Source organism: Callospermophilus lateralis, chromosome 7, assembly GCF_048772815.1.
Source record: "Callospermophilus lateralis isolate mCalLat2 chromosome 7, mCalLat2.hap1, whole genome shotgun sequence".
NCBI lineage: Eukaryota > Metazoa > Chordata > Mammalia > Rodentia > Sciuridae > Callospermophilus > Callospermophilus lateralis.
In genome coordinates, this window is record NC_135311.1 from 53,313,192 (window position 1) to 53,325,779 (window position 12,588).

Sequence of the window (12,588 nt, forward strand, 5' to 3'; positions counted from 1 at the left end):
GCATGAAATAATAATTATTGAATTGAATGATTTTTCCTGTTCACGTTGCCCCTGCAAAATGGCCTCTTTTACAGATTTTCTTAAAAAAAAAAAAGGAAATTCATAAATAACAGATTGCAGAGCCCCCTGTGGTGATATGGGTATTCAAACCCAGGGTTTTGAACACCACCACCATCAACTATTAAGTATTAAACTTCAAAGCTCAAATTTTGAGTGTCTCAGGAGTTTCTATATGAGAAAAGGCTGTGAGTTGTGATGGTCAGTATTGGCTTTATTGAAAAGGTCTGCTTTTGACTCATCTATAATTGCAAACTATTTGTCCTTTCTCCACCTCGCTAACATATTTTAGAAAATTTAAATATTTGGTTCCCAGCATGGTAGCAAATACATTTTTGAAAATTAGCAGTCATTTTTACTCAGAGCCAGACATCCCTAAATGACTCCTGTCATCATTTTGCTCATTCTCTTGATTCTGTAATGTTGTTTTCCTCACCTTGAATTTATTGACACCAATTCATTCTGCCTTGACATTGGCATTAACAGGGAAATGGCTTTGTTTCATCCTGACATTATAAAATCACCTCCCAAGACTTGATTTGACATTGTCAGGAGGTGGTTATGGTGACAGCAAGGCCACAGCAGATGAGAGTGAATTACAGTGATTCCCAAGGAAAAAAAAAAAATCATTAAGAAAAGTTACTGCTGTGTGATTTCAGTAGCTATTTTTCATATTTAAATATCCCTGCTGTTTAAAAATCCTAAGAGGGCTTAGACCATATTTAGAATACTCCTGCCAAATATATATAGGAAAAATTAAGTCTCTAAGGAGACATTTGGCTATAGCTTGACAAACAGGAACCTCAAATTATATTTTAGCTTTACAAAGTGCTCAAAGGCATTGAAATTCTGTCTTTTTTAAAAAAAAATCACACGTTAGAATTAATGACACAATTATCTCCTTTCAGCCAAAGACACTTGCATTTCTTAATGCTGGATATCAAAGGCCGGTGGTATTGCTCTGCCTCCCAGCCAGAATGTGGGGTGTTTTACAAATTTGTCTTCAGCGCAGTATGGGGCTGTATAGACTGTCTTTCACAATTCCATCTTTTCAAAGAACACCAAATCCTCTTGCTTGTATTTTTCTATGTCCCCATAATGATCTTTCTTTTCCCTCCCACCCTCATGTGGAACAGCTCCATCTGGACTTTTCTTTAGCCTGTGTTTTACAGTTAACTTATCATTTCCCAATTTAGTAAAAAAATAAAAAAGCCACTGAGTTCCTTCAGGGCCTCAGATCCATGTCTTTTTCACCTTCATTTACTCACAATGCCCAGATTATGACAAGACGAATAAATTTCGCTTAATAAGTAATGAAAGGATTGCTTCTGATCTCTCATCTCAAAACAGTTGTCATCCTTGCTACTTCCCCTCACCTCCATTGCTTCCCCAAGTGTATATCAGATCTTTGATGAAAAAAAAAAAAAAAAGAAAAACCTTCCTGCACATCCCCATTGTCTTCCTATTAGCGTTTTCCCTTTAAAAAAGTATGGAAACCTATGACAACTCATATTGCCACCATCGAAGTTTCTCCTTGTGCTCCTAGTGAACTTCCTCTCACATTCTCTGCCAGTGTTTCATTGCCACTTCAAGATACTACCTGTGGTCAGCAGATGGCTATATCTCCTACTTCCCAGTGTTGAAAATGAGGTCATCGAGGAAAAATTCCTCCCACTGCCTACTCTCCAACCTAATAGCTTTATATCTAAGAGGTTTATATCTCTAAACCACTGTCCTCCCTATCTATCTATCTGGTTAGCTATCTAACTAGCTATCTATTTATGAATAATACATGTGTGTCAACCATTCAGAAAGAGAGAGGAAAAAAGTCAAATGTCATTTTATTTGTGTAATAAATATTTACTGAGCATCTATTCAGTGCTAAAGACAGTACTGCATACTAGTGATATAAATAACCACAATGAGTAGGTTATAGATAAGGTACAGATTTATATAAGGTTAGCAGATTGGAATCTCAATTTGCTTGAAATAAGTTTTCTACTGGGAAAGTCATCACTTTTCCATCATTTTCTACTGGAAAAGTCATCATCAGAGGTTAAAATACACTCTAAGTTTGCATCAGTCTGCACTAGTTACCAATAAAATGGCCACCAATACGCAGATCCCTTTAGCTCAGAAAATTCTGCTAGTTCCGTGGCAGTAAAGTTCATGGCATTGAAGTCTCTGGCATTTTAAGGAAGTAGTGTCTATGACCCTTGTATGATTATGAGATCGTGTAAGAACCCGTGCCTTCCCTGAGATGATGATTTTGGATATTTAAGACAATTGGTAGCTTTATTATAAATACATGTTGATGAAACAAATACTGATATTTGGCAAAATATGATGACACAATTCATTTCTGTAATGAACTGCCTTTATCATTTCAGTAAAAGATATTAATTTTCTCCAGAAACAGTAATTATTTTTATTTTAATATCTTCAAAGGACTATATATTTATTCTAGGTTATTTGGAAAATAAAGGAAAGGAAATAAAGGAAAATGTATATAGACAAAAAAATTTAAAATTCCTAAAATTAACTGCATTTTTGCCAGCTAGAGGTAAACACTGGTCACATTTGGTTACAATTTATCCCAGTATTTTTGCTAAAGCTCACATGCTGTTAGGTATTTGTAGAGGTACATGTCTGTACTTATAGGGATAAATATAACTGCTTCTCCTGACATAATGTCATGTACTTGGAAATGATAGTCTGTATTTAGATGTGTGCTGCCATTGTGTGTGAATATGCCTCCATGACCACCATCTTTCACCTTGAGCTAAGAGGAAAGGTTACTTGCACCTTTTAATTAAACTAGACAAGTGCCTTTTCTGATACCCGATGAGAAAATCTGTGATTTCTCAGCACTGTTTTTTATGAGCATCTTGCCTATGTCTGTGTCTGAAGGTGTTGACCTAAATAGGATTTCAATACATCATTAATGATCACTTTGGGAAAGGTGCCCAGCCTTCGGCTTGTAGGATTCTCAGTGAATTAATTCTTTCTCAACATCAGCAGAGGCTTTATTCAGGTTGCAAAGACAAAACGTTTAGGTGTGCTTGGTAGTGTCTCTTGCCCCTCTCTAGAGTCACTGTCACCTCTCTCACGCCTGCTCAGACACAGCAGGCTAAAGACATGGGCTCCTTCAAAATGAATGGGTCTTTTTTATAATGTTGTAAGCACTGTTTCCTTTGGTTGGACAAGAGATAGTATTATCCCCATGATAGGAGCTTTGATATTAGATAAGTAAGAATGCAATGGCTGCTCCCTAGGTCAGAACCTGTTGCACTTCATTATGTAGACATGCCTGACCACTCAGCTGACAACTTCTACACTATTCCTTACAGCCCTTCAGCTCTGCTCCTTTGCTTTGTTACACTGAAATACAAGTAAGCTGAATGCTGTCACATGGGAGTCATGCCATCACTACCACTGTCCCCAGAAGGATACAGATGCAGATAGGAGCACAGGATGGGAGCAGGAAATCATGGAAGTCTCACGTGAAGCCTGCAGGTTTTAGTCTACTGTTTGCATATGCACCTCCCTTTCCCTCCCCTTCAACACTACAGAGTTGAAGGGCCAGCTAAAGGGCAGAGGAAGCAAGAAGGTACATGATTTCTGGCTCAGCCCCTCCCTATCATTCTATAAATGCACCTTATGTGTGTACTCTGAGTGATACAGGAGAATGCACATTGAAGGAGAGGATAAAAGTCACTTCCGAGAAAATGGGCACTGCTACTCCATGGTAACCTTGAAAGGCTCCATGGTGTACACATCAGTTGTATGCAAGTAAACTTTTATCCAGACTCTCTAAAGATTCATAACAACAGAACATACACAGAGCTGCCTTCTAAGGAGGATTTTCACTTCTTTTCTAGCTTGGATGGATAGTTAGTGAGAAATTCTTTATTCTGTACTCTTCCAACCCAAGAGCTTCTAGCAAGCATTAGGGATGACTAAAGAAGGAACTGAACATTAACAAAGAGTACTTAGGTTGTGATTTATATATTTTTTAGAGCACCTCCCCATAATTCATCTATTTACTGGATAAACAAAGCAAGTGCTATTGTCTTTGCTTCCGAAAGGGGCACAAAGTGGTTAAGTGATTTTCCCAAGTATGCCCAACCCATTAGCCAATAAAGACTGAACTTGAATATAAGATCTTCCCCTAATTTTCTTTGTACCACTTCATGCTTCAGTACAGGTGAGGGGAAAGTTATCCTGTTCCATGGGGTACCAGATAAGACAAACAGGCAAAAGAGATCATCAAAAAAAGAGTCATCCAAGTTGTCACCAAATAATAGAAGGAAAGTCTTGTAATTCACATCTTGACAATATTACAAAACTCTAAAAGTCATTATGTTTGATCAAAAAATGGGAGGAATTTCTAATTCTTTGACTCTATAAAGATAAGCTTTCTATTAACAGTATACATCAAATAATAAAGTTCAAAAAAACTTTAGAAATACCTACTCTAAACCTTTTCTCTACTGTCATAGTTGGCACCAGATTACTAACTCCGTATGTGCAGTTACATTGCTCGTCTTACTCATCACTATATGCTCATCTTATAGAATAGTGCCTGGTTAGATGACAGATGGATGGATGGATGGATGCATTCATGCATGCATGCATGGATGTCATTAAATAGTTTATTATATGCCCAGGTCTCACAGTGAATTGATGACCAATCAGAACTAGAATTCATGTTTCATGGCTCTTAACCAGTATTTTTTCCACTCCACCATCCCACCTCTCATAGCCAGACATAAGTGAGAAAAAGAAAGGAGAAAGCATTTAGTGTACCTAGAATTTCCCCCCAAAAGACCATTATATTACATTCTGTAAAGTTTCTTCCATACCCCAGGATCTAACCTGTGTGTTCCATTTTATATATCACCTCTCACAACTTAGTAAAACAGCCACAAAGACTATATAAATGGGTCATAATTTAGCTCCTGCCACCAATTCTCAAATGCCTAAATCAGACCTGAATGTAGCACACAAACCTTTGTTATTACCCTGCTTGGTGGAGTTATTCACTTTTTGACATTTCTTTGCAAAGGACAGGAACAATTTGGAACATCTTTCCCTCAGCAATCCTGGGCTTGTTTCAGGTGGTGAAGGTAGAGGTCACTTATTAATACAACCATCAAGGAAAGCTGTCATGGTAACACATCACATTGATTCCTTGACGTGCAGGAGACAAAGCCAAAAAGAGAAACTTTCAAGTCTATAAATACAGACCCAGCATTGCTCAAGCATAGCAGCTCACTGACAGGGCAAACCTAAATGCATAGCTTTGAACAAAATACAAATAGAGAAAAGAAAACTTCCCTTTGGTAATGCATGGATCATAGTGACCATCTGGGAATAAGTGACCCTTAGGTTGTAAAGAAAAAAAAGAAAAAAAGAATAGAACAAGTAGCAACACTAAGTCCTAGCTGGTGCTCTCTTTGAACATATTGGGTCCAACTATAGGTCTGTTTTTTCCAAATCTTCTAGAAAGGACTAATGTGGGGAGGAGGAAACAAGGTCTTTTAATTTAACTTCTGAAAATAAATTTCAATTTTGGAAGAGCAAATGTGTGTGATAATAAAGAAACACACACACAGACAAAAAAAATCCAAATTAAAGAATAATTTAGCAACATTACTAAGACTCTCCTCATCCAAGATACTATAAAAAATGAATAGAAATAAAAGAGGAAGAAATGATGCTCATTCCTATTCTTTCTCTAAGGAAATTCTGAGTGTTTCTATGAACTCATGGCAACTGTGAGAACTAATGTATCTGCTATTGTGTCTTGCTAACTGAAGCTGTGATCAGAGCTATTATAGTACCTTGCTGATCAGCCTTTCCACCAGGACTCCACTCTTCATTTTTGGCGCCATAACTGCTTAAGTATAACATTAATACTATAACCTCATCTATCAAAGGCTACAGCTTATCAGGGACCCTCTATGTGAGAGCATTTCTAATATTGCAAATCAGGGGGTTTTAGGCTATATGGTATGATATTGGATACACCATAAATAAATGTTTTGTATAAATAGAAAAAGGAATCCTTTAGCAGGTAGTTAAGCTACTACCAAAAAAGTATTATATTTTACTCATATTTTACCATAACAAAAAATTGTATCTTGCAAATAACTATTTGCATCCAATATTGGACCAAGTATTGTATAAGGGATTTAAAATGAAACTCCCTCTTTACTGAGAGAAGACAATCATAGACTATCAATAACAATAAAGAGAGACTTTGGATAAGCCTAAAATAAATCTCATAAAATATCTGCACCTTTTCCTGTTTCACACCAACCTACATAGAAGAGCATCAAGTAAAGAGTTATGAATAAAATTTTTGTGTTGGGTAGAGAGTCCCAGTTGGATCTTCAATATACATCTGCTTGCAGGATGAAATAGAGATGATTCTCAGATTGCAAATTGGTATTTATCCTTATGCCAGCTCTATCAACTGGTAGTTGATGCCTGGGACTTTATGTTGAGGAGAACTCTGAATATAAGTACAAAGGAGTGCCATGATTAAATACATATATTTCTGTCTTAGTCATTCTGTGTTGTTATAACATAATATCACAGATTGAGTAATTTATAATGAATAGGTATTTATAGGTTCAAAGTTCTGGAGGCTGGAAAGACCAAGGTCAAAGGGCCAGCAGCTGGAGAAGGCCTTCTTACTATGTCAAAACATGGTGGAAAGAGAATGCTGGAAGCACATAGAGAGAGAGAGTGCAAGAGAGATCCTTCCCTCTTGCAAACCCATTCTCATGATGCTGGCTTCTGTTCATTCATGAGGATACCTCCTAAAGGTCCCACTGCTTAATACTATTAAAACTATAACTAAATTCCATCATGAGTTTTGGAGGGGACAAACAGTTAAACCATAACAATTTCCGGTGTATGGGGGCTGGGGTGAGAGGAAAGTATAGTATAGATGGTCAACATAATTGCCATCCCCATCCTGGTTTTATTTTCTGCATGAGCTGATTTATATTTGGAACTTTGTCATAATGTGATAGAATTCCAGAAGGTGTAACATTTAATGTTATCAGCAAAGACCTCTGCATCCATCACAGTCTTGCTTGCTCTACTTAATGGCTTAGATGCTGATATTCTTCCATGTTTGGCTGCAGTCCTCATTTACTTGGTCTATAGTCTCTCAGCATGAAGTCTTTTACTTCTTTGATGTTTTGTAACAATGACTACTACCTCTGCTGCTCCACATCTGTATCTCCAGGATGAACAATTTCCTGACTGGGAAAAAAGGTCAAAGGTCATTAAGGAGCTTTTGCAACTAATAGCAAAACACCTGCAGAAGAACCTAGGCCTCTCAAAGTCAATAGGTCCCAAAAAAGTTCTTTTCTTTTCAAAAGAAAAAAAAAAAAACTCTTCCTCCTATCTTATCTTCTTTCTTAGCACGTTTCTTTCTGACACATCCACATGCTTAAAACAAGAGTCATAAAATTTATCTTACCTTTTCACATAAGTTGTCTCTAAATCTGATCCTTTTTTCCTCTCCCAATTGCTCTAACCTACCCCATTCCATTTTGCTGAAAGTTTCCTTACTTCCAGTCTGTCCTCTTCTGGTCTAGCCTCTCCTTTCTCCATTTAGACCCTGATCATGACAGCTCTTGATAGCTCTTCATTGCCTATTATCTAAACTCTGCAGTGTTATTACATAAAATGTTCAGAACATTTTATGAGTGCAACCTGTTACTCTCATCTCCATTTTCCTTATACACATTCAGCATTCTAGCTATTGCAATCATGGTTCACTAATATGTTCCACATATCCCTCAGTCAGGCTCCCATTAGAAAACTGAAACCATGCTAGGTATTTCAACAGAGGAAATTTATTAAAGGAAATGGGTAGACAAGGGTCTGAGGATCTAAAAATGACAATAGGACATCTAAAGTAACTTTGAGACGGTAACTGCTCACACAGGCAGAGACTTTCACTCTGGGTTGAGGGATTACAGGAAGGAGGATGGGGTTTTCAAAAAGTAAAAGTTTGGACAATAGACATCATAGACCTGGGTACTGCACCTTTGGGGAGGGATAATATCTGGCTGCTGCCTGTACCTTTGAAATGCTGAGCAGAGGCCCCGTGGGACTGGGGTTCAAGCCTCTGGCAAAGGGTTACTGTTAGGCTGGTCCCAGAATTTTCAAGAGTGAAATGAAACCATTTCTGAATATAACTGAGCACCAGAACCAAATGCTGCTGTGGTCATGAAGGGTCATTGCTGGGGCAGTACTGTTAGGAAGAGCTATCAAATAGGATCAAGGAAATGTCCTCATTCCTCCTTCCTTCTATGTTCCCTCTAGTGCCCCTTATTGGTGGAATCCAGCAGACACCTAGAGGGAGCTGGTTTCAACATCAGAAGGGTGGATTTAGAATTCAGAGACCACTGTTTAACACCTATTAAAGCACTTTGACATCTCCTTGTCTTTACTCATGCAATATCCCCATCCATATGCTCTTTCTACCTGTATCCACCTGATGCACATCTTTATTCAAATATAATTTTTTTATATAATCTTCCCTGATCTCTCCCAAAGCAATTATTTATACCATCATTTGAGTTCCCCTAGAAGTTTGCAAGTACTTCCTTTGAATTCTTTTTTTATCACATCATAATACCTCTGTTTATGTTTGTTTATTTTCCACCAAACAGTGAGCTCCTTTAGGGCAGTTAGAATTACAACCATAAAATTTAGCAGGATGCCTTGCACAAAATAGATATTGGTTGAGCTGGATGGAACCGATAAAGGCATTTTAATGAAGCTAGTATTAGGCCATTTCTTATATATATTTTATCCTCCCAACCAAGGTGATTTCCCTAAAAGCAGAGATCATGCTTTGTATTTCTTCTGTTTTCTTCATGATATTTAGTACAGGTTTTAAATGCTGAGGAAGAGCTCAGTGATATTTAACCACTGATTTTATATATTAACCAACACAATTTTGGTACATAATGACATGAAGATGGAGCAGGGGGTTAAAAAATCTGGGTAAGAGATGTAGTGAGGTTTCACAGAAGCTGTGCAGACAGTAAAGCTCTGCATGTGTTGAACTTTAAGAGGAACATTCAATCAAGAAATGAAATGTTTTATAGGGAATTCTAAAATAATAAAATGTATTCTATGTTTCATTTTATTTATTTATTTTTGGACTGGGAATGTAGTTCAGTAGTAAAGTTCTTACCACTCACCTAAAAAGTGTGGAGACCCTGAGTTTGATACCCAGTATCACAGGAAAGAAAAATTCTATTTATATGCTATAGAAAATATATTACCCAAATCTATGAGATGATTAATCCTGGGCTACATCTTTTCCTTCAATATTTATCAAATTTCTCCCAAACCATCAAAATCAACTAGTAGATGTAGGGAAGGTATTGCATTTTGACTTAATCACCAGCTTCTCAAAAAAAGAGAAAAAAGTAAACCTCTGTTCAACAATTAATTCACATTCAATTCCAAGAAGAAGAAAAATTGCTTTTTTTTTAAAAAAAAAAAAGAGGAGTGATATTTAATTAACTATTGATTTCTTCTCAATTATTCAAGGCAAGCAATTATCGATATTGATGGAGCAGATATTTTCCTACATCAAGTACCCAAATGAAAGGAAGTATCCCATTCAGCAATCTGCTGCCCAGAACAAGAGCACTAAGAATCTTGAAAGGGAAACAGTTATTTGCATCTGTTTATTCCATGCTGCCCCAATTAAGTAGATAGTTCTTGAAGTGTAAGCAAAGCAAAGTCCTGAAACCCTATGTATGCTTTCCAGATTAACAACATCCAAAAAAAAAAAAAATGATGACTTTTGTCAGTTTTGTCCATGGGACTAACCACACCATACATGGAGACTTTGCTTCACAGCTATAGATCTTGACATTTATAACTACGATTCTTAAAATATTATAATTTGGGTCTAATGTTTATTATTTCTAAGCCAGCCAATGAGAGGTAGCTTATATGGTCAAAAGAACCCATGGGTCACTGCTGTTTTTTTTGTATTGTTCAAGAATTTAATAGCCTTTAACAGTCAGTCACTCTTGAAATTTACAAAGAGTAAGTGTGGATACATTTGAAAGTTTTACCTATCATTATGCAACTGTCTTAGAGGTCACAAAGAAGCTGTTGAAGAAGGGGATCAAACAGGGTCCTATTGAGGGCACTTTGTTTTTAGCTCTGTGGTTACCCGCTGCCACCTTTTGTCAGTTCATTTGCACACAGAACATTAGCATGTTTGTGAGTAAGAAGCTTCTTTTGAAGGTGACAGGACTATTGAACATGATTAATGGACAAAGCGACATTCGCTATTGAGTTATTACTTAAAGGGTTGAGATTACCTTTAAAAACCAGTCTGCAAAAAAGAAAAAAGAAAAAAAGAAAGAAAACCCAGTTTGCACTCAATAGCAACATTAGATCAGTGTGTGTGTGTGTGTGTGTGTGTGTGTGTTCACACGCATGTGTGTATAGTTAACTCATGTGGCATCTCTGGGGAAATTTGACCATGATGGTTTGTTAAATGAAAAAAGAATGTTATAATTTATAAAAAGCTGCTTTTTCTGCTCTGCCCCCATCTGCCCCTCACCCCTCAGTCCAGAGTGGTTAAGTGCTTAAGCAACATTTGTTGCTGGGAAGTGTTCTTGGCTCTTTTATTCGTTGTTGTTGTGTTAATTTCCCTGGGTTCTATTTAACATTCTGCTAAATCAGTGAAACCTTGATTATCTAAAGGAATATGAGACATAGGATTAATGAGAATAACTAGAGCTTTCAAGATATAAGAAATTATTAGAGGTAAAGTTACATGACAAAGACTGTGAATGAATTTTAGTATCAAAAAGCTTGGCTGGTTTTATTCAAACTGATTCTATTAATTGATGGATGAAATGAAATTTTGGTAATCAGGGTTTCACCATTGCATTTATTACTATTCCCAGAAAACACGGTAACCTTGGGCTCCACTTCCCATATTTACAAGGTGATAAAAATCCTAATAGGCTGTCAGGGACAAAAGTGACTGCTCTTCCTCACCCCCCACCCCCAATGAAACAAGCTTTCCCTCTTCCCATCTGGCTGCTGCTTGCCTGGAGCATGTACTTTCACTACATCCCCAACCCTCATCCCCATGCTTCCCCTGGGGGCTCTCTCTGCATGTGCAGCTGCTGGAATAAGAAATGGGGAGAATGGCCCACTCCCCAGAGGTTCTTGGTCACTTTAGCAATACTGCTTTGCATTCTAAATACCATTCATCTGGCTTCAAAGCTCTGCATTCTTGTATCCAGCACTTGTCCTTTAAAAACCCAGGAGGTCACAACAGGTCCCAGTTCCATGAAGAGAAGATAACTGCCAAACCAGGAGTGTTGTATTGTTTTGCATTCAATAGCCTGAAATGGACAATGATAATATCCAAGATTGCAGCAAAAATCTATATGAAAAGGACTAATATGATAAAAACAAAGGCAGCAAACTACATTTGTTTGGAAAATTGGAGTCACATGCTTAGTTTGTGAAGGGGAGGGGGAGCACAAGATCGATGGAGGGTTTTTTTGTGTTTTTTTTTTTTTCTTTCTTTTTAAAGCTGAAAACATGATGTACCAGATGAACTTAAATTGATTCTGCCTCTTCTCCCCGCACCTCCCCCCACCCTCCCCCTCATTCTGCAGCGAATGTCTGTGACAACGAGCTCCTGCACTGCCAGAACGGAGGGACGTGCCACAACAACGTGCGCTGCCTGTGCCCGGCTGCATACACTGGTATCCTCTGCGAGAAGCTGCGGTGTGAAGAGGCGGGCAGCTGCGGCTCCGACTCGAGCCAGGGGGCGCCCCCGCAGGGTTCCCTAGCACTGCTGCTGCTACTGCTGCTGACCGCGCTGCTGGGAACAGCCAGCCCCCTGCTGTTCTAGATGTCGCCTCCAGCCATCGGACAGGCCTGTGCCCTGGGGAAGCAAACACAACCCAAGCATTTGCTACTAACATAGGAAACATAAACACACCCCCCACTCAAAACACAGCGTACAAACTAAGAAGGCCTAACTGAACTAAGCCATATTTCTCAGACGTGGACAGCACATCGGAGTCAAGACTGTTCATTTCTGACTCCAGAGGAGTTGGCAGCTGTTGATATTATCACTGCAAGTCACATCGCCAGCTGCAAAGCTTACTGCGGATTGGAAAGGCTGTGACAGCCCCCGCAACAGGAAAGACAAAATAAAAATAAAAATAAATAACAACCTAAAAACATTTGCTACTCTAAGGTGGTGCGCCCTCGTACCGCTCTGCCCAGTGTGTGGACCAACCAAATAGAAGCATTCTTTGCTGTCAGGTGCATTGTGGGTATAAGGAAATCTGTTACAAGCTGCCATATTGGCCTGCTTCAGTCCCTGAATCCCTTCCAACCCGTGCTTTAGTGAACGTTGCTCTGTAACCCTTGTTGGTTGAAAGATTTCTTTGTCTGATGTTAGTGACGCACACGTGTAACAGCCCCCTCCAGAAG

General features: G+C 38.3%; 1 protein-coding gene across 6 annotated transcripts in view; it reads left to right on the forward strand.

Moving 5' to 3' along the window:
- Nucleotides 1-11,998, forward strand: part of Ntng1 (netrin G1) — a 322,121-nt gene extending 310,123 nt beyond the window's left edge. For all 6 annotated transcript variants that reach the window (XM_076861736.1, XM_076861733.1, XM_076861737.1 and 3 more), the window contains one exon: nt 11,760-11,998. In XM_076861736.1, the coding sequence (XP_076717851.1) occupies nt 11,760-11,998 (239 nt within the window). The remainder of the gene's footprint in view (nt 1-11,759) is intronic.
- The last annotated feature ends 590 nt before the right edge of the window (nt 11,999-12,588 follow it).